The 20,610-nt window shown below is 40.7% G+C and overlaps 2 protein-coding genes across 2 annotated transcripts; both read right to left on the bottom strand.

Annotated features, from left to right (window-relative positions):
* Nucleotides 1-425: 425 nt before the first annotated feature.
* Nucleotides 426-3,952, bottom strand: LOC143551930 (RAF-like serine/threonine-protein kinase 20). The gene is made up of 8 exons (XM_077042270.1): nt 1,922-3,952; nt 1,749-1,835; nt 1,512-1,664; nt 1,286-1,449; nt 1,062-1,209; nt 853-975; nt 680-767; nt 426-619 (listed from the first exon to the last, which is right to left on the bottom strand). The coding sequence occupies exons 1-8, from the start codon at nt 3,566-3,568 to the stop codon at nt 426-428; spliced, it is 2,604 nt and encodes an 867-aa protein (XP_076898385.1). The 5' UTR covers nt 3,569-3,952.
* Nucleotides 3,953-6,172: 2,220 nt separating this feature from the next.
* Nucleotides 6,173-19,051, bottom strand: LOC143551929 (protein ROOT HAIR DEFECTIVE 3-like; the record flags this gene model as incomplete). The annotated part of the gene is made up of 22 exons (XM_077042269.1): nt 6,173-6,265; nt 6,673-6,769; nt 6,854-6,948; nt 7,110-7,214; nt 7,310-7,465; nt 7,539-7,635; nt 8,631-8,893; nt 9,611-9,735; nt 9,803-9,968; nt 16,612-16,690; nt 16,769-16,860; nt 16,950-17,018; nt 17,096-17,254; nt 17,342-17,398; nt 17,483-17,545; nt 17,632-17,679; nt 17,779-17,844; nt 17,933-17,996; nt 18,076-18,146; nt 18,527-18,629; nt 18,718-18,784; nt 18,887-19,051. Coding segments are annotated over 22 exons (2,300 nt in total), but the record flags the coding sequence as incomplete, so codon positions are not given.
* Nucleotides 19,052-20,610: the final 1,559 nt, after the last annotated feature.

The raw sequence follows: 20,610 nt of genomic DNA, 5'->3' as shown, positions 1-20,610 counted from the left end.
TTTAATATTTATCGAGTTTACTTTATATTTAAAGATAATGTTAAGTACTTAAGTTTATCAAACGGTTAAATAAAAATATATCTTTTAACCAGATATCTAAAATACTCTTTATGTGCGCTGCAAAAGCAGTTTTAAATAATGAATCAACCATAATAAGCACCGGTATAATATTTAAACCAATAGAGACAAATACTTCTTGTGGTTCTCATAGTTCTTTACTTCGGGTTTGTATGACTAACTTTCTTGTATTTGTTGAAGTTTATTGTATTAATAAGAAGCCATTTTCATTTTAAAAAGAACAAATAAATGACAAGACGCGTGTAAAAACAAGAAAAAAATCAAACAAATACAAGAAAAAACTAATCAAATGAATACCATATAAAAGGATGCAGGGTATAAAATGAAAAACACAATGTGATAACTAGTTACTTAGCCATGGAACCTTTTTTGACTCCATTTGCTTGAAGGGTCTTAGACATGGTCCACAACCGGTTCGTTATTTCAGTAAACGAAGGCCGGACGATGGGGTCCGTGGACCAGCACTCCTCCATCAGCTTCTTCCATTCAGGTTCACACCGGTCAGGTATTATAGGCCGAAGAGTATCCTTCACTATCCCTCCTGTTATCATTGTAAGAATTACTTTTCTAGAAAGTACCTAAAGTAACAATGTAAAATTACCTATGATTGCGCCACAATGCATATTTGCATAAGGTTCTTCACCAGTTAGAATCTCCCACATTGTGATGCCAAAAGAAAACACATCAACCTGCCCATATAAAAAAAAAGAATAGTGATTAATTACTAAAATTGTTTAATATAATAATTGTTATGTTGATATGTCAAAATTTAACCTTTTCAGACACGTTAGTTGTGCTGCCGTTTAATAATTCAGGTGCCATCCATGGTAAAGTACCTCTGACACCACCAGAAACAAGAGTATTCCTTTTGATCCTTGACAATCCAAAGTCACCAACCTGCATACGTGTCGATTTGAGTTAGATTTGTTTGAGTTATATTTTTTCTAGTAATATAATACCATAAGTATGCTAGTTTTAATTACTTTGCATACAGGTCGTTGTGGATCTCGCATATTAACCAACAAGTTGTCACATTTCAGATCAAAATGAACAATATTTTTGGAATGCAAATATTCCATTCCAAAAGCTGCATCCATGGCTATTAAAAGTTTTCTACGTCGATCAAGTGACCTGCATATGACATCAAAACTAGCCAATTAAGGAAACAGACGAGAATAATATTTCATCATAGTTAATTCAAATTTACCTATCTTTTTTTATTAAGACGCTTCTAAGTGATCCATTTGCCATAAATTCAGTAACGGTAGCTAAAGTTCCACCAACTGCATCAGGTACAACTCCATAAAATGCTACCACATTTGGATGATGAAGATTTGAAAGAATTCGTGCTTCTCTCCAGAAGTCATTAGTCTGCAAAACATAAAAGTAAATCAATAACGTCAATAAGTCAAATGGGTAAATTTGTGACCTACCAGCCGTTCTTCCTCAGATGATCTGCCAGCAAAGCAGCTTTTCTTGATTCTTTTGATAGCGACGTCTGACCCGCGCCATCTGCCATGGAAAACAGTTCCATATGTACCAGAACCCAACTCTCTTAGTTCTTCGAGTTCTGCATTTTTTATTATCTGCATATGATGTCCATTTATATCTTTTTGTTATAACTAGTTGCTAATTATGCAATGATAAAGGACAGTGGGTCAGTAACATACCTGGAGTCCATACATATCAGCTTCCATTTCAGCTATTAATGCATTGTTGAACGGGCCCTCTTTACAACCATTATCTGTTGCAGCCTCCTGCATAATATATGGAAATACCTCAGCTACAAAATGGATTTTCTAGTTTATACATTAATCTTAATATCTCATAGAAAAGTTCATACCTCAACATTAGAATCTAAGAAAGTGCTCTCAGCTTCGGTTGCATTTGAGGGTTGAGCTTCAGTGCTGACTGCATCCAACACATGTGAACAATCTGCAGAATCAGTCACATCTCCCAAAAGATCAGCCAACTCCAGTTGGTTTTCTTTCTTATCCTTGATAGATGGGACTTCCTTCTGCATATTACCATAACACCCTTCACGACCCACGTTACCAACTTCCTGTTTAGTGTAATTAAAGAAATCTTCATCCATCAGTGAAATTTCTCTCATCAAACCAGCACCTGTTGTTGGATTCTGCATCAAAGTACCCAAACACAATGGTGACTCTAGCCCTGAGTTATCAGAACCTATTAGCATAGGCTCCTGGTTATTTGTTACCTTCTGATGTGAACTTGACAGTTGAACAGCAGGCTCAAGAGACATGTTATCAGATAAGCCAGAAAGTAGATCAGGTAGCGATTTTTCAGGATTATGGCCCCGTGGCGTGTTGTTCCCCTGCTCATAATTGACCGTAAGTGCTTTATTGATGTCACCATTGGTAGTTGCAGATGAGTTATTGTCTGAAAAAGGACCAGCTTGATAAAAAGTTGGTATGTTTTCCTTTGAAACTTTGTACACACCAACATCTATGCAATTTGCATCATCATGCACTCTCTTCAACTGATCTGTCTGACTGTACAAAACAGGCTGTTTCACACTCGGTATCTCAATAACAACTTGTGGATTCACATTCTCATTTTGCCTGACAGTTACAGACTTCTCTTGCAAAATAACAGACTTCACCTGAGTTGGCGGCGTCTGTGGTGGTACAAAGCTCATTGTAGAAGGTAAAGCATTTCCATCTTCATGTGTCAAACAATGTGAATCATTGTTTCTTGTTAGGTTGTGATCAACCATTCCATTAACCGCAACTACATATTGAAAATCTGGATTCTGCTGCTGATTAGGATTGGCTTCAATTGCACATGTAATTTCAGATTCACTTAAAGGAATCAAGAATATTCTGAGTCGTGTTGACCCGTCAAGATCTCCAAGCCCATTGTACTCCTCTATCATATTCTGAAGATCCTCATTAGAAGAAACTGATATAAGAGAATCAAGATCCTCACCTGGAAGCTGGTACTTGATTGTATAAGGCTGGTTGCAATATTCAGTGGTTCTCTTTACAAGTTCTTCCCACGAAATATTTTTCTGTATCGAAACAATACGCGTCTCACCTCCCACATATCTCAGTTTTCCATCACTGGGCCGAGGCAGAATTTTACCACCAGAACTACAAATAAACTTAATCTTCCCTCTTTGAGAATCATCTGAAACACCTGATCCTAACACAGCGTTCGACCTACAACGAGATCCTCTTTCAGCAACGTTTTCAACCATGTCAGAATCCACTCTCTCCAACCCAAGTATAACCCTAAGTTCCTCATAACCAATCTGATGGTTTCCATTCCTCAGGACCTTATCATGTCCCTTATGAACTTGACTTACTTTACTACGGTCCTGAAGAAACTCAATTGAGAACTCTTCACCCGTTCTTACAGATATGTTGTTCATTGGACTCTTTCCAACCAACGCACCATCTTTCAAAACCGAATGTGGTTCTTGCTTGATCCATTGACCAGACAAGAAAGGAACCTCAGTGGCCATGGCAGCAGCTATATTCTATAAACTAAAATCACTCCCAGTTTCACCGGAATTGTGCATTTACACAGTTTTACTAAAACCGCAGCACCACCAAACTTATGCTATATGCAACTAATACAAACCTCTTCAACAACTTACCTACAACAACTACCGCACCATACAAGAAACCACTTCTACCAATCCGTTACACAGTTCTCTGTAGTAACTTTGTTTTCCCCCAAATTATGTTGCCCTAGCTCTCTGTACAGGCAAAACAAGGATAATCTAATTATAATTAATTAAACAGCTAAATCGAGCTGACAATTGCAAAATTCATGATACTGCATGAACATCGAATGATCAAACTCAAGCAATTCAGGTAAAACCAATCGGATGATCACTGACAGTTTCACCGGAATTGCACATTTACACAATTTTACTAAAACTGCAGCACCGCCACCACACTTATGCTACATGCAACTAATCCTTGCTTTCCCCAAATATCTTGCCCTCACTCTCTGTACAGGAAAAACAATAATAATCTAACTATCTAACTGACAGTAAGGATCAACGACAACGATGAAAATGAAGCACATGCATTTCAACAACTTAACCTAGCTAATTAGCAAACTACAGTGACTAGTTGACCGCGCCGTACTAGCAACTACTTGTACCAATCCTTTACACAATTCTCTGTAGTAACCTTGCCATAGGTGACCTAGGCTAGGTCTCTGTACATTTAAAACAAGTATAATCTAATTAAACAGCTAAATCGAGCTTCCGGCATGAAATCGGATAATCAATAACGTCTAATATAGAGTAAAACATCTAATTAATATCTAATTATCTAACTAACAGTAAGCATCAACGACAAGATGATGAAAATGAAGCACAAGCATTCCGTAAACATCGACTGTATCCTAGCGATTGATAACTTAAGGTGAAATCAAAACAAAACATATATCAGCTATTAATTAAGCAATCGGAGTATTGAAATTAGCAAACTGCCTGTGATATCTCTGTTCCAGGTCGATTGCTTAAAGTGCACTTGAGAGAGAGATTGACTGAGAAAAAGGTGGAATTGAGATGCGTGATTGAATAAAGGCATTTAGACTGGAATATGATTATTATTATTATTATTATTATTATTATTATTATTATTATTGTGTAGGGAGTTGGAGTATAAGTATTTGAATTGCAAATTGGTGATTCTGGAGGCAAGTGGACGCCATCAACGCTCAACTAAACCCTTCTCTTTTGACAGATCATGGGGTGGGTGGGAGCCTCTACCTCTTGTTCTTCACTTTTTTTAAAAATTTATTCTAGAAATATATATATTATTTTTTTAATTATAATATAACAAATTCATATTTATTCTTCTAGATTTACAACATTAGTTTACCATATCAAAACAGCATAAAGTATCTTATTCAGTGTAGCATATCATATAAACAAACAGCTTAATAAGAGAAACTAGTGTTACTTTAAGTTATTACGGAATACTTATTATAAATGTTAATGTATAAAACCGACCAAGAATATAACGAATTAAATGGATGGATGATGCATGTGATAGGCGTGTTTTAGATTATTATTTTTTTTTTAAGGATTGGAAGTTGCGTATACATTCGTCATGGTTTGAAACTTTGTAACACTTTTGACGTCAACGCGTTTTAGTGTGCGTAACGCATGACATATTTAATGATAGAAGATACAGTTCTCCAACACTATGATTCTAAGGGTCAAAGCCGTTACAAAGTTTTAGAATTATTCAGTCTAAAAATGTGATTTATGTTATTTAAGGATAAACATTAAAATTTGTGTATGACATTGAAATCATCCTTGTAACTTTTTTTTCAAAGTAATAATTAGCAATTGATACATTAGAAAAGTTAAAAAAAAATACATTTAAGATGATAACTGTGAACTTATAAGATTTAATTGTGTGCTATTATAAAAGTTTATTAAAACATATTCATGTAAAAAAACAATTTATGTTTTCATCTATTTAGTACTTTTTTTTCTTTTTTAACATAAAGGGTTTTACTTTTTAGCCTGATTCGATATTAGTCAAGATCATGAACGAAACAGTCCATTTATTTTAACTTTTGTGGGCCAGCCCATCAAACCAAAGACAAAAACATTAACACGAAACCCAACTGGTCAACACTGATTCGGTTTGACTTTTCATGATTTTAAATTATTTCTTGTTCATAGATAATATTAGATTATTTTAATAAAGGAAAACCTAATCAATCAATATAAACTATAACTTTAAGAAGTTTCTAATAACAGGCCAGAGATTATTTTTGTAAACAAATGATTTTTCAAGTAAAGCAAAGGTGTAAATCCTTATTAAATATAATAAAACAAATATTTGTACAATATAATACGAATATGAGGTTGATTTCACAACAAAGTATTGTAACTGAGAAGGTATATTCTTAGGACCATACCTTCTAAGTTGTCATGATTATCGTAGTAAAATCACCATGAAAAATGTCTAAAAATAAAATAACGTTCATTGGACATGTTACTGAAAACCTGACATAAACTATAGAAACAACTATAGTTGTATGTATGTATCTAGAAGTTCATTTACCCAATGAACTGACTCATTGGTTTTTGTTAGTTTCTTCTGTTTCCCAACTCCGCCAGTTTTCTGAGGATGCTCATGAAGGCGGGAAGAAGCCTGGTGGTTAAAGAAAGAAGCCCTGCAAGCTGGAGGCACAATTCATACAAGAAAAACAAGCAGTTAGAGACAAAGTCAAGTTTAGTTTCCATTTGTTTATTGGAGGTGGTATCTTGGGCGGCTAAAGAGTCAAAAAGGTAATTTTGCGTATGGGTCACGCCATATTGACTTGACATACATTTTTTTGAACGTTTTACAGATAATTATTGTGACAAATATGATAAGTAGACAAAATATATTACCTTAGTAATAATTTGACTATTTTAATAAAATAGTTTAGAAGGTTTTATGCATCGGACCCGTTCCTTTTGGGCCATTTTTATTTTATTTTACTTGTCTGACCCATCAAAGAGAAAAATAATCAAATTTGGCTCATTATTAAGTAAACGGGACCCGCAAAATGAAAATAACAGTTAAGTTAGTTATTAACACACACCATGCCATTTTGGAATTCAGAACCTATGCCTGTTTGAACCCATAAGGCTTTCACAAGCAGAAAACCGACGAAGAGAACGAGCACATACAACGGATTCCTGAAAGCGAGACAAAAAAATGACCAGGATTTAGTAATAATGATTGAGAATATGAAGACGGAGACACGATTAAATAAAACAAACCTCAAAAGAGTCATAAATTCGTCGAATCCGAGCACAAACAAGGCAAGTATAGCCCATGGAGGTGGTAGCCAACTGCTGTTTTGCTTGTTAGCTTTCTGATAAACATTGAAAATAGAAGACAAAAAAAAATTTAAGATGAAATAAACCGCAAAAAGAAAGCATTATATAGCTACAATATGTGTCATATATCATCAAATATATGTAACTTCCTAGTAACAAAGTAACCTTGTGACTGCTAAAATAACTAAAATGGCACCTGAGCTGTTATAGCTTGAGTAACAGCATATTCTGTCTCTTTCTGAAACTGATTCCACAAAGTCTTGCATTGGACAGGAGTTATCAATGTCTTTAAGTCCGGAATCTGGGAGTAAACAAAATAACCGCCAACGTCTTCAATAAAAGGATCATTTTTATAATGCAATAGATGAACAAATATTATGATAAGTGTCGTGATACCTTTTCCCATTTGCTTGTGGCCAAAGGGTTTTGCAAGTTGGAGTTCTTATCCGGGGCGTTGGTGGGGTCCGCTAACGCTTGGACTAGTGTCGTCTCAATTCTATCGCCATAATCCTCCAAACGAATAGCAGCCAACACAGCGAGCAACTTCAAAGCCTGAAAGATGTTTATGCATGATAAAATAGGACTTGTTTTTTAACCATGCATTATATAATCCAATAATTCTTACAGCGGTGCGAGCAGTTTTATTAATTGCACGAATATCTTCCTTTCCGGTCCAAGTTCGTGGCATTAAATCATTATCATGGTTGAAAATTGTTGTAAACCTGTGTGTTCAGTTTATTAGGATATGAGAAAGTACACAGGTAAAATTACTTGGATAAGAGGTGGCAAAATAATTATACTTAAATATATAAAAATAACCATCATCATCATCATCATACTCAGTAAATCCCACCAATAGCAAAGCTATGGTAGGGTCTGAGGAGGGTAAGGAGGGTAAGATGTAGATAATCTTACCTCTACCCCGTAGGAATAGAGAGGTTGCTTCTTGTGAGACCCTGGCTCGATAGTAGTTTTGCATCAAGCCTTGGACACAAGGCACATAACACTCAACCACCGGGACACCCGCCGAATGGTGCATGTACCCTTGTCTTTCGGCTATCAACGCCACCAAATGATGCCTGATTAACCTTCAGCCACTTTTAACGTTATTTTCACGAGAATAGTAAAATAACGTCAAAATTAGTGCAATTTCACTTTTGCCCACCCGAGGGTTCACACATATATACATTTATAAAAATAATTATAAATGTATATGAATAATTCATAAATGATAAACAAGTTGAGCCAGAGCTGAGCTCAAGCTTGAAAATATACTCACGAGCCAAGCTCGAGCTTTAGATATAGTGCTCAAAACGAGCCAAGCTCGAGCTCCTGTAAGTTAAACGAGTTCAGGTTCAGCCCGGCCTGTTTACACCACTAGTTAAAAACATATATATATGTAGTGCAGGCCAAAATTTGTCTGGTCGGGTTGGGCCAACCCACAAACACTTTTTTATGCGTATATTTTTTTAAAGTTATAATAACTAGAGAGTAAAGAGTTAAATATGATTAGCATAACGATGTCCTTTGTGCATTTAAATATCCAATCATGACTTTCAACCCGTTTGACTTGTTTAGTTATTTTCATTCAAATTTAGCTTAAACCATTTAACCTATTAAAAATAAAACATGACCCAAATCGACCCATTTACAGGTATACGAGTCATGCTTGCCACCTCTAGTTTGGATTGATGCAATGATATTACAAGCACAATACCTCTTCTTCATGCTATGTATAACTTTACCAGCTTCTTCTTTAGCCTTCCCTTCAACCACATCTATTGCATAACAATCCAATGTTGCTAGTAGATTTTGCTTTGCATCTTCATCCATTTCAAAACCAGCAAGTGCTTTATTGAACTTAGACAGAGAGGTTTTCGTCTCACTTTTTAGAAGCTTCCGGATTGTGGGCCAAGTATCAGCAGCAGCCCCTTCTAGAAGAGCTTCCACAGGCCCGTGTAATGCATTCTTTAAGTTTGACTGCAGAATAATCATTAGGATGCAAGGTTAAACAAGGTGGTTTAGTGTGGGGAATAACATGTCAAAACGGGCCGGGCTGGTGTCAATTGTGTCAGGTTGAATTGTTCAACCCGGACAGGACCCATATTTTTATGTGTCAAAACCATCAACACGAACCTACAGGCACTTTAAATCGTGTAATCCGAACACCGGTGACCGGCCCGTTTAGCCCCCTATTGTAAACGTGCCAAACGGGCTGGCGGGTGATAACCAAGTTGTAAATGTGTTAATTGAGTTGGTGGGCTGGAAACAAATGGGTAAACGGGTCATAAACAGATTAGTAGGTTGGCCTGTTTAACTAAACAGGTTGGTATGTCACCCTGTTTAACTAAACGGGTAAAAGAGGTCAACCCTAACACGACCCATTTAATTAAATAGGCCAACCAAAACAAGACCCATTTTTTAAAATGCGTTATATATCCCAACCCAAAACCTGATTATTTTCGTGTCGTGTCAGAAATTGCCACCCCTAGGTTGATAGCATCACAATAATAACACAAGTATATGAATAAAATGATTTAAAAGATTGTATGCTTTAAAAAGACTTTGGGTGATATTCAAATCATTACACAACCCTGAACAACCCATCATAAGTAAACGGGTCAAATATCACCTCTAGTGCTGGTATTTATCTTATAAAAAAGCATCAATATGTGAAATTAATCTGCTATTAATTACCTCATATAATGCAATAAGATCACACAGTTTGGAATTACGGACATCCGCAATATGTGACTCGATATCCTGAGAGACTTTAGCCCTCACTTTGGATGTGTCCCAGTCAGCTTGCTTGATAATGGCACCTTTAGATTCATTCATATGTATTAGTACAACAATATGGCATCATAATACTAAATTCACATTCAATACCTTTGCATTGTTCATCAAATGATTTCATTACTGATATCGTGCAATCATGGGAAGCAAGTTGAAACCCTTGTCCTTTACTCAACGCGTCTTCAAATGCTTTTGTGAATTTTTCAAGTGTCTCGGACCTCATGTGTTGCAATGTTGATTGATAAGCCGGTTCAACAAGCTAGACAGAACACAAGATGATAACATTTTTGATATAAACATATAATATATCATAATATTTCCAGGGTATGGTACTAAACCCGGCTTACGACCTTAATTTATTATGTCTGGCTTATTTTATTATATGGACTAATACAACATTATTGGGCTGAGGGGGTTTTGTGGAGGTAACCCTAACTGGGCTAGGCCCATTAGGGTACCATGATGGTGGCCATGAGGCTCCCTATATAAGGAGGTCTCCACCTCCTTATTAAAGAGGATTCTCAATAAGAGCCACCACCATAACCATTTTTGTGTCTGTAAACAAGAGATCCTCGAGATTTCTTAGCAGTCACCTCCACACCCCCAAAAACCATTGCAGATCTCAAGCTACCGGAGAAGAAGATTGAGTCGTGGTTCGTTCATCTCGAAGACCGAGGAACATTGTCTTGGATCAGGTCAGATTTATTTCATGTTTCTTCATTGGCGCCATCCGTGGGACGGTAACGAACCACACCTCAATCTTCCCCGTTTCATGTCCAGATCTGTGTTTCTAGAGTGACGGAGGTTAGATCTGGGTCTAATTCCTTCAGATCTGATTCCGTTTGAGCAACAGTTACGTTCGATATTCTTGTTTGTCTCTCTAGATCTGCGTTCATACGCAATGGGTGCCGGATCCAGATCTGATTTTTCAGTGTTCAATGCTGGAATAAGTTCTAGATCTATAGTCAGAAAGCAAAATTTGGGTGTAAAAAAGGAATACACAGGTACAATTCTTTTTGCAGTGGGTACCATCATATTTGCATATCTTTGACTCATGTGGAAAGGCATCTTCTAGGAGAATGACAGGTTGTGTATAGCCTCAAAATAATAGCCATCAATATTATCCCACTTTGGGGTTTCAAATAAATTATACCCTTCGCCATGCATGCGCGCTCAACCCTTCGCCATGCATGCGTGCTCAACTCCCGCCATGCAAGCGCGCTCAACTCCCCGCCATAGCGGGTTGCATGCGCGCTCCCGGCGATTACTCTCCGCCACAGCGGGTTGCATGCGCGCTCCCGGCGATTACTCTCCGCCACAGCGGGATGCATGCGCGCTCCCGGCGATTACTCTCCGCCATAGCCCCCGCATGTCAACTTCAATCAACCGCGGATCAAAATCGCTCCCCGCGGATCAACTATAATCTCATGCGGGTCATTTTTTGCTTCCACGTTGCGAATGAAGCTTTATGAACGCTAAGGGTCAACTTCTGCTTCCGCAAGCAAAGTTCCCGCAAGGCACAATCAAAGCCTCAAGGGTCAACTTCTGCTTCCGCAAGCAAAGTTCCCGCGTGGCGTTATCAAAGCCTTAAGGGTCAACTTTAGCTTCCGCAATCAATTTCTGCTTCCGCAAGCAAAGTTCCCGCAAGGCACAATCAAAGCCTCAAGGGTCAACTTCTGCTTCCGCAAGCAAAGTTCCCGCGTGGCGTTATCAAAGCCTTAAGGGTCAACTTTAGCTTCCGCAATCAACTTCTGCTTCCGCAAGCAAAGTTCCCGCAAGGCACAATCAAAGCCTCAAGGGTCAACTTCTGCTTCCGCGAGCAAAGTTCCCGCGTGGCGTAATCAAAGCCTTAAGGGTCAACTTTAGCTTCCGCAATCAACTTCTGCTTCCGCAAGCAAAGTTCCCGTGAAACAAAGGCACAATCAAAGCCTCAAGGGTCAACTTTAGCTTCCGCAATCAACTTCTGCTTCCGCAAGCAAAGTTCCCACAAGGCACAATCAAAGCCTCAAGGGTCAACTTCTGCTTCCGCAAGCAAAGTTCCCGCGTGGCGTAATCAAAGCCTTAAGGGTCAACTTTAGCTTCCGCAATCAACTTCTGCTTCCGCAAGCAAAGTTCCCGTGAAACAAAGGCACAATCAAAGCCTCAAGGGTCAACTTTAGCTTCCGCAATCAACTTCTGCTTCCGCAAGCAAAGTTCCCACAAGGCACAATCAAAGCCTCAAGGGTCAACTTCTGCTTCCGCAAGCAAAGTTCCCGCGTGGCGTTATCAAAGCCTCAAGGGTCAACTTCTGCTTCCGCAAGCAAAGTTCCCGCGTGGCGTTATCAAAGCCTTAAGGGTCAACTTTAGCTTCCGCAATCAACTTCTGTTTCCGCAAGCAAAGTTCCCGCAAGGCACAATAAAAGCCTCAAAGGTCAACTTCTGCTTCCGCAAGCAAAGTTCCCGCGTGGCGTTATCAAAGCCTCAAGGGTCAACTTCTGCTTCCGCAAGCAAAGTTCCCGCAAGGCACAATCAAAGCCTCAAGGGTCAACTTCTGCTTCCGCAAGCAAAGTTCCCGCGTGGCGTTATCAAAGCCTTAAGGGTCAACTTTAGCTTCCGCAATCAACTTCTGCTTCCGCAAGCAAAGTTCCCGTGAAACAAAGGCACAATCAAAGCCTCAAGGGTCAACTTTAGCTTCCGCAATCAACATCAACCTCCACGCCGTTCGCGAAACAAACAAGCCGCATGCGTGCTCCGGCGATTCAACTCCGCCATAGCATGCCGCACGCGCTAAATAATAATTGGCGGATCACATTGTGAACTCCCGCGGATCAATGAATAACTCTAGCAGGCAACTTAAATGTTGGAAGGGACCAACCTCACATACCGCGGGTCACTAACGCGCAACCGCGGATCAAATCTGACCTCCGCGGGTCATGGCGAGAAACTCCAGCAGCTTAAGTACAACCTCTGCGGGTCACAAGAAAGCTTCCGCGGGTCAAACCCGGCTTTTGCGGATCACATGTACGCTCTGAGCAAAGAAATGGCCGGTCAGGTACGGCTCCCGCAGGCCAAGTTTGCTTCGACACGATCACCGCGGGTAACATACGCGCCAAACTTAAAGGTTGGGAATCCTCATAAACCCATTAGGCCACGCGCCAAACTTAAAGGTTGGGAATCCTCATAAACCCATTAGGCCACGCGCCAAACTTAAAGGTTGGGAATCCTCATAAACCCATACGGCCACGCGCCAAACTTAAAGGTTGGGAATCCTCATAAACCCATACGGCCACGCGCCAAACTTAAAGGTTGGGAATCCTCATAAACCCATAAGGCCACGCGCCAAACTTAAAGGTTGGGAATCCTCGTAAACCCATACGGCTACGCGCCAAACTTAAAGGTTGGGAATCCTCTTAAACCCATAAGGCCACGCGCCAAACTTAAAGGTTGGGAATCCTCATAAACCCATAAGGCCACGCGCCAAACTTAAAGGTTGGGAATCCTCATAAACCCATAAGGCCACGCGCCAAACTTAAAGGTTGGGAATCCTCATAAACCCATAAGGCCACGCGCCAAACTTAAAGGTTGGGAATCCTCATAAACTCATACGGCCATCGGCCGCGCGCCAAACTTAAAGGTTGCGAATCCTCATAAACCCATACGGCCATCGGCCGCGCGCCAAACTTAAAGGTTGCGAATCCTCATAAACCCATACGGCTTCGCGCCGAATACAAGACTGAACGCGGCTCCGCTCCGCTCAACACGCCATCATTATTAAACCTCTTATAACCCGAAGCAAAGTATACATATGCAAAAAGGTACATTTGGGAAGCACCGGGTCCAAAAAACCGTACAAGCACTCCTAATAAGTCCAGAACTCCAACTAACCGCTTGCACGCCCAGGAGCAGCACTGGACTAGGGGGACTAGTGGAGGTAGGATCCTAAATACCCGGTGGGTCCAGTTTTCAATTTTCTTATCATCATCCAAGAATTTCATTGAAAAACTTATCACCGGAAAAAACAAAAACATGGCGGGCAATTAGAGTCCACGCCGCCTTCTGCTCCGGCAAGCAAGCCGCAAGTTGTGATGATCACCGTGGCACAACTCTCCGCCACCGCGCATGCGCTCGCCGTGGTTCAATACAATGCTAACATTCATGCGCACCACGACAAGTGAACCTCGCCACCGGGTAATGTCATTGCGCCACCACGCGTACACGCCACCGCGGATAACCATCTGGCCGCCATGGTGCATGCCACCATGCATGAGTTCCACCGCTATGAAGCAGCAGCGCGCCATCACGCATACGCGCTGGCGCCGAGCACCGCATCACCGCGATCCAACACCTCGCCACCGTGCATGCGCATCGCTAAACAACACACTCCAACTTTTAATCATTCCCAAAAATTTTACCTTTATGTGATGAAGAAAGAGTACCCCACACACGCATATCGGTGCTCCTCCATCACCACCGGAGCAACTAAAGTTAACAGTCTCGGAAAAACTCCGCCACCGCGGAAATATCCATGCTCCGCCATGACGCATGCGCGCCCGCGAGTCATCACTCTGTCGCCATGCATGCGCGCCCGCGGAAACCACCATGTGGGTCGGAAGACGACTCCATGCCTTCGGTTTTACGCAGAAGACTCCGCCTCAATGCATGCGCGCCCCGCGAGTAACCGCTCCGCCGCCATGCATGCGCACCGCGGATCAAAACCCCATGCGGGTTGGAAGACGACCCCATGCGGGTCAAAAATAGTACAATATGAGCTTGGAAGACGACACCATTCATGGGCGCCGTGCTCCGACATAACAAACTCTGACCAAGGCGGGTCACCTGCAAGCTCCGCAGGTAAGCACCCGACCACCGTTCATGTGCGCCGATGGGTTTCAACAATACGTCACCATGCATGCGAGCTAAGGATCATCGCGTCACCGTGCATGCATGCGTGTCCCGCTGATCAACTCTACGCCGCCATGCGTGCGCTTCCGCAGATGAACAATCCGCCGCCATGCATGCGCGCCATGCACATGTTGCACTCCACCGACATGCTTGCGTGCCGCTGCTGATAGTGCACTACGCCTTCATACATCATGCGCGCAGCCGCGCGTCAACACTTCGCCGCCATGATGCGTGCAGCCACAGATCAACACTCCACCACCTGTGGAAGACTTCGCCACGATGCATGCATGCAGCCGCGGATCAACATTCCACCTATGAAAGATTCCAACGCCATACATGCGCACGCAACCTTTCGCCGTGCATGCGCGCTCAACTCGCCGCAATGCATGCGCGCTCAACTCTCCGCCATGCATGCGCGCTCAACTTTCAGCCGCTATGCATGCGCGCCCGCGGATCACCACTCCGCCGCCATGCATACGTGACCTTAGATCACCACTCCGCCTCCATGCATGCGCGCACCTCAGATCAACACTCCATTAGACGAACACCGATCACCGCGGATCATTATGAACACCGCGGGTCACCTATGAACATTCGCAGGTCACTAATGCAAGTCAGTGGATCAAAACAACGTAAGTCGCCTCTGCAACCTCATGAAAGCTCCAGCATCTGCGGCCACGCACCAAACATAAAGGTCGGGAGCCTAATAATATCCCAAACGGCTACGCGCCACACTTAAAGGTTGGGAATCCTTATAAACCCATATGGCCACGCGCCAAACATAAAGGTCGGGAGCCTAATAATATCCCACACGGCCACGCGCCAAACATAAAGGTCGGGAGCCTAATAATATCCCACACGGCCACGCGCCAAACATAAAGGTCGGGAGCCTAATAATATCCCACACGGCCACGTGCCAAACATAAAGGTCGGGAGCCTAATAATATCCCAAACGGCCACGCGCCAACGTAGGTTGGGCACACCTCATAATTTGCCCGAGGATGGGAACCTTGTAATACATCCACTTTTAGTTGATATATTTTTGCAGGTTCAGCTACGAGTCGCACAAGCACCTATGACATTATTATTATTATCTGGCCGTTTGTGCCTTCATTATTATTTTGAAAACAAGTTGGGATAGTCATCCTGCGTAGAAGAGGGCCTTGTGGGCCAGTCATTATCATCATATTATAGCTCATAAGCCGCAACTCACGCATGCTTCATTATTTTATAGCTCGTAAGTCGCCTCGCGCGCAAGCTTCATTATTTTTATAGCTCGTAAGCTGCCTCGCACGCAAGTTGCATTACATTATTATCGAGATGCGCACTCTATCTTTTATCAGGCCCCGCGCCACTATTGTTATGATGCGTGCTATATCTTATTCATGCCAGTGCACCATTATTATCATAAGGATCACAACATGTCACCATCATGGAGAAAACCTCTCAAAACTAAAAGACAATAAAGACAAGGCCGAAGAAAGGGGAAAAAACCGCCTCATATCCTAACACACCTTATGAAGTCCAGCGCTCCACCTAAACGCTTGCACGCCTAGGAGCAACACTGGACTTGGGGGGCTTGTAGGGGTATGGTACTAAACCCGGCTTACGACCTTAATTTATTATGTCTGGCTTATTTTATTATATGGACTAATACAACATTATTGGGCTGAGGGGGTTTTGTGGAGGTAACCCTAACTGGGCTAGGCCCATTAGGGTACCATGATGGTGGCCATGAGGCTCCATATATAAGGAGGTCTCCACCTCCTTATTAAAGAGGATTCTCAATAAGAGCCACCACCATAACCATTTTTGTGTCTGTAAACAAGAGATCCTCGAGATTTCTTAGCAGTCACCTCTACACTCCCAAAAACCATTGCAGATCTCAAGCTACCGGAGAAGAAGATCGAGTCGTGGTTCGTTCATCTCGAAGACCGAGGAACATTGTCTTGGATCGGGTCAGATTCATTTCATGTTTCTTCAATATTTAATAAACATTTGTTGCAGTTAAGAGACATTACTAGCAACAATTTCTCTGTGAGTTGTTTCCGCTTACAATTCCTAACGCCTTCCTCAAAAAACGCAGCCTCGTCATCATAACTGAAGTGTTTTTTAGATTAGAATAAATAAAATAAAAAGTTCAAAAGACATGCATTAAGGGTGTAGATATGTGCATACCCTGCAAAGCAAGTGTCAAGCAGCACACTTATCTTGTTTCCGAAATCAGGCACAAGTTGAGACTGTACGGCTTCTTCTATTTCACACCAATCCTGCAATAAACAGTTAAGTTTTGACTTAAAATAATCTAGAAAAATAATATTATTAAAAGCTAAAATTAACTAGATATGAAAAAATGAACCTTATTTTTAGAAAAGGCAGCGTATTTCTCATTAGCAATCTCTTCACATCGTACGGTTGCCACCATAACCTGCAGTAACATTTAACAGAAATGAAATGTAACACTTTGGAATACATATATAATATAAACTTTGAAAAATGTTAGACCTTGTGAGCAGGCAAATCAAGATCCCTATTTTCCTTGATAACTTTCCAGATTTGTTCAGCACTGAAACAAAATCCGGAAGCGGGAACAACTCCCTGTCTGTCACCTGCAAGCCCTCCGGGTGCAATAGAATGTTGGAATCGCTGCCTGAGGTTGGCCACCTTTTACAAAAAAATAATAAAAAATTAAGAAAAATGCATGCCAGTATGCCACAATAATTAGTTAAATGTGTATGGACTTCACTTTACCTGCTCTTTGAATTGATCTTCCTTCTCTTCATAACTAGAAAGAGCAACGACTTCGATCTACTTATCCGATTGGCAAGAAAAAATCATATGAATCATTAAACTGTCAAGAGACGATAATGAATAACATCATCAGTATCTTACATTAAAAAATGCACTTAGTGGTGTTTCCTTGTGTGCATCTGGTTTAGGAACAGAATCCCATATCTAGGGGCAAACAAACATATATAAAATATTTTAGGACTGCATCAGTAAATTAGATGATAAATTTGTATGACATAACGGAACTTTACCTTCTGGATATCTTCCCTCAAGACAGGCTCTAAATTTTCCAAAGGCGTCTTTATAGAAACAAAAAGAAAAATATCCAAATAATATTAGCTTCGCCTTCATAGAAGATGATTAAATTTGATACATGATATACCAGTAAATCTACTTACTCTTGTTTTGTCACGTATGACAAAAATCATAGTTGTTTTGCGTGGACTAAATAGTCGTGTCATGACCTGAAAATGGCGAATCATAACTTAACATTTGGGAAATTTACAATCAATATGGCAATAGTTTTGTAAAGAAGGATCTACACATGATTACCTGGAATACAGTTTTTAGTAGAGGTTTGTTTGCAGCATGCTCACGACCGATATCATGACACCACCTAATAATACAAAATTCCACATGTGAATGAAACACAAGTTTATAAAACTTTTAAAATAATATATAACTGCTAGATTTACATGTTGATAAGCACTATGTCTGAAACTGCAAGAGCGAAAAGTGCACTTTGTTTCTCAAACGCTGTATCATCCTAAACAAAAAAAATGCAAAAGTGAGCTATGGGTCACAGGGGTGACAATCGTGTCAGGTTGGCTGGTTGACATTATAAATAATATTTTTAATTTTCTATTTTAGCTTTAAACGGGCCCACAAGTGCAACTCATTTAATTAAACAGGCTAAGCAAGTTAACCCAAACACAAAATGTTCATTTAACAGGTTAGACATGACAGCCCAAAATATGATTATTTTTTTGTGAGGTTCTTGTTGTGTAATGTATACTAGTCAAACTTGCAATTGGATGCAATAATTCTCCAAGTACTATATATGTACATGGGTTTATAGAAAATAATTGATGAAGTAAACTAAATGCATAATATTCATCTAATGAAAAAGAAGTGTCGGTATGCAACCTCTCCTCGTTCTCTCCCATCAGTACCCTCGAGATCCATCACAACAGTGCAAGGTTCAATACCCGTGCATTGTGCCATCCAAATACCTTTGGTGGTCTGAGACCTGATACGATACGCGCGCAATGCAGTTAGATTCTTTACCAAACATTATATAAAAAGCGAACTAATAAGTGCATGGAACAAATGCATGCCTTCCCTTAAAAGCATCCATCTCCTTAAAGTTTGTATAGAACAAATGGTTTAAAAGTGTACTCTTCCCTGTTCAAAACAATAAGTGTCACTAAAAGCGTTGACTATAACTAAAAAAGTGATACTTTGATGCAAACTATGTCAAAAATCCGTCGCGTTTGAAACACGTACCGCTACTTTGTGGGCCCATGATGGAAACAATGGCATAGGAAAGTCCGCATTCGGAAAGCTTGACTTCCTTCATAAATTTCTCGAGTCCAGCTACATTTATAGTACCATCTCCATCTATGAGGTGGGTAGAGCAACAGTCCGCACAATTGTCATCGTTACATTTGGCTGAAAACAAAAGCATGTTCATTAATCATCATAGTCCATTGCTTTCAACAACATTGTAAACAAACAATTGCCAATGAGATTTTGTCCATAATTTGTAATGACTTGCTTGAAATTTGCAAAAAAAAAAAAAGAATTAAAATTGTGGCATCAAATGTGTTGATCAAATAAAATTCAATGCATGCTAAGGTAAGGTAGAGAAAACATAAAAAAGCTAGGATCATCAAATTGTTGTTTATGAAACCTAGGCAGATTGATGTGATTAGTATTATTAAAATTTACGTTATTAATATTAAGAGGGAGATGAAAATTTGAAAAGGGCATAGCATAGATAAGATGGCATTATTACCCATTGTAAAGGTATTGAATCAGATGATGATGATGGAATGATTTTGTAGAAACTGGCATTCGAAGATGATCCTTAATACGGCAATTGGATCATTGATCATGTGTTCTTGGACCAGGTATTGATGTCCTTCCTGATCACGAGGGGGAAAAAGTTTATAAACATCTCAAAACATTTGGGTGAGATGCATTTCGTTAAATGTTGTATGTGGTTTTTCGGCTTGCTTACAATTTTTTTATTGAATACAAATTTACTTTTAGGGGTGTTTGGTACAGATAATGGAAATGGAAAGAAAATAGAAATGGAAATGGAATTGTAGAGAAAGAGAATTGGTATGGAGAATGAGAATCATTTCTCTTGTTTGGTACACGAGAAAATAAACAGAGAACTCTACTATACCCAACCCCACCTCCACCCAACCTGACACCACTCACCACCGCAGCCCCACCACCACAGCCCCACCACCACCACAGCCCCACACCACCAGCACCACCACCACCACAGCCCTTTCTTCAACCACAGCCCACCACCACCGGCTGCCGCCACCAAACCCCCTTCTTCAACCACAGTACACAAGAAATTAAAAAGATTCAAATTTTTGGAACATAAGATATAGAAAAAGGAGGCTCAGATCTGTCATCACTGCCTCTTTGGAGATTTTGTGGTGGTGGTTGTGGTGGCGATGATGATGATGATAATCAGAAGCCACCTGCAACCACCGCCGATTTCCACCACCACTGTCACCCACCTGCGACCACAAGCACCCGACCATCTGAAAACCCTAACCTACCACGAACCACCACTTGAAACCCTAATCTCTGTTCACCCGTACCACCTGCAACCTACAACCGGTTACCATCTCTGTGTTCACCACTGCGAACGGCGGAGACGGGGTGGTGGTTGCAGACTTGGAGACGAGGTGGCGGTTGCAGACTTGGAGACGAGGTGGTGGTCGGAGACGAGGTGGTGGCCGGAGACGAGGTGGTGACATGCTATGAGGAGGCTGCTGAGAAATGGATTTCTCTTTGTTTTAAAGAGAAATGGAATTCTCTAGTTTTAGAGAAATAGAAAGAGAAATAGAAATGAAAAGTGGAAAACAAACAAAAGAAATATTTCTAATTCCATTTCTCCCCAATCAAATCCCTCTACCAAACACCCCCTTATATGCAATAGCTATAAATAAGTTGATAACAACATTACATATTGTATAATTCTG

This window comes from Bidens hawaiensis, unplaced genomic scaffold (assembly GCF_021521415.1).
Source record: "Bidens hawaiensis isolate Kalapana, Puna unplaced genomic scaffold, B.hawaiensis_p1.1 tig00016744_1, whole genome shotgun sequence".
Classification (NCBI taxonomy): domain Eukaryota; kingdom Viridiplantae; phylum Streptophyta; class Magnoliopsida; order Asterales; family Asteraceae; genus Bidens; species Bidens hawaiensis.
This window is presented reverse-complemented; position numbering and strand designations above follow the sequence as displayed.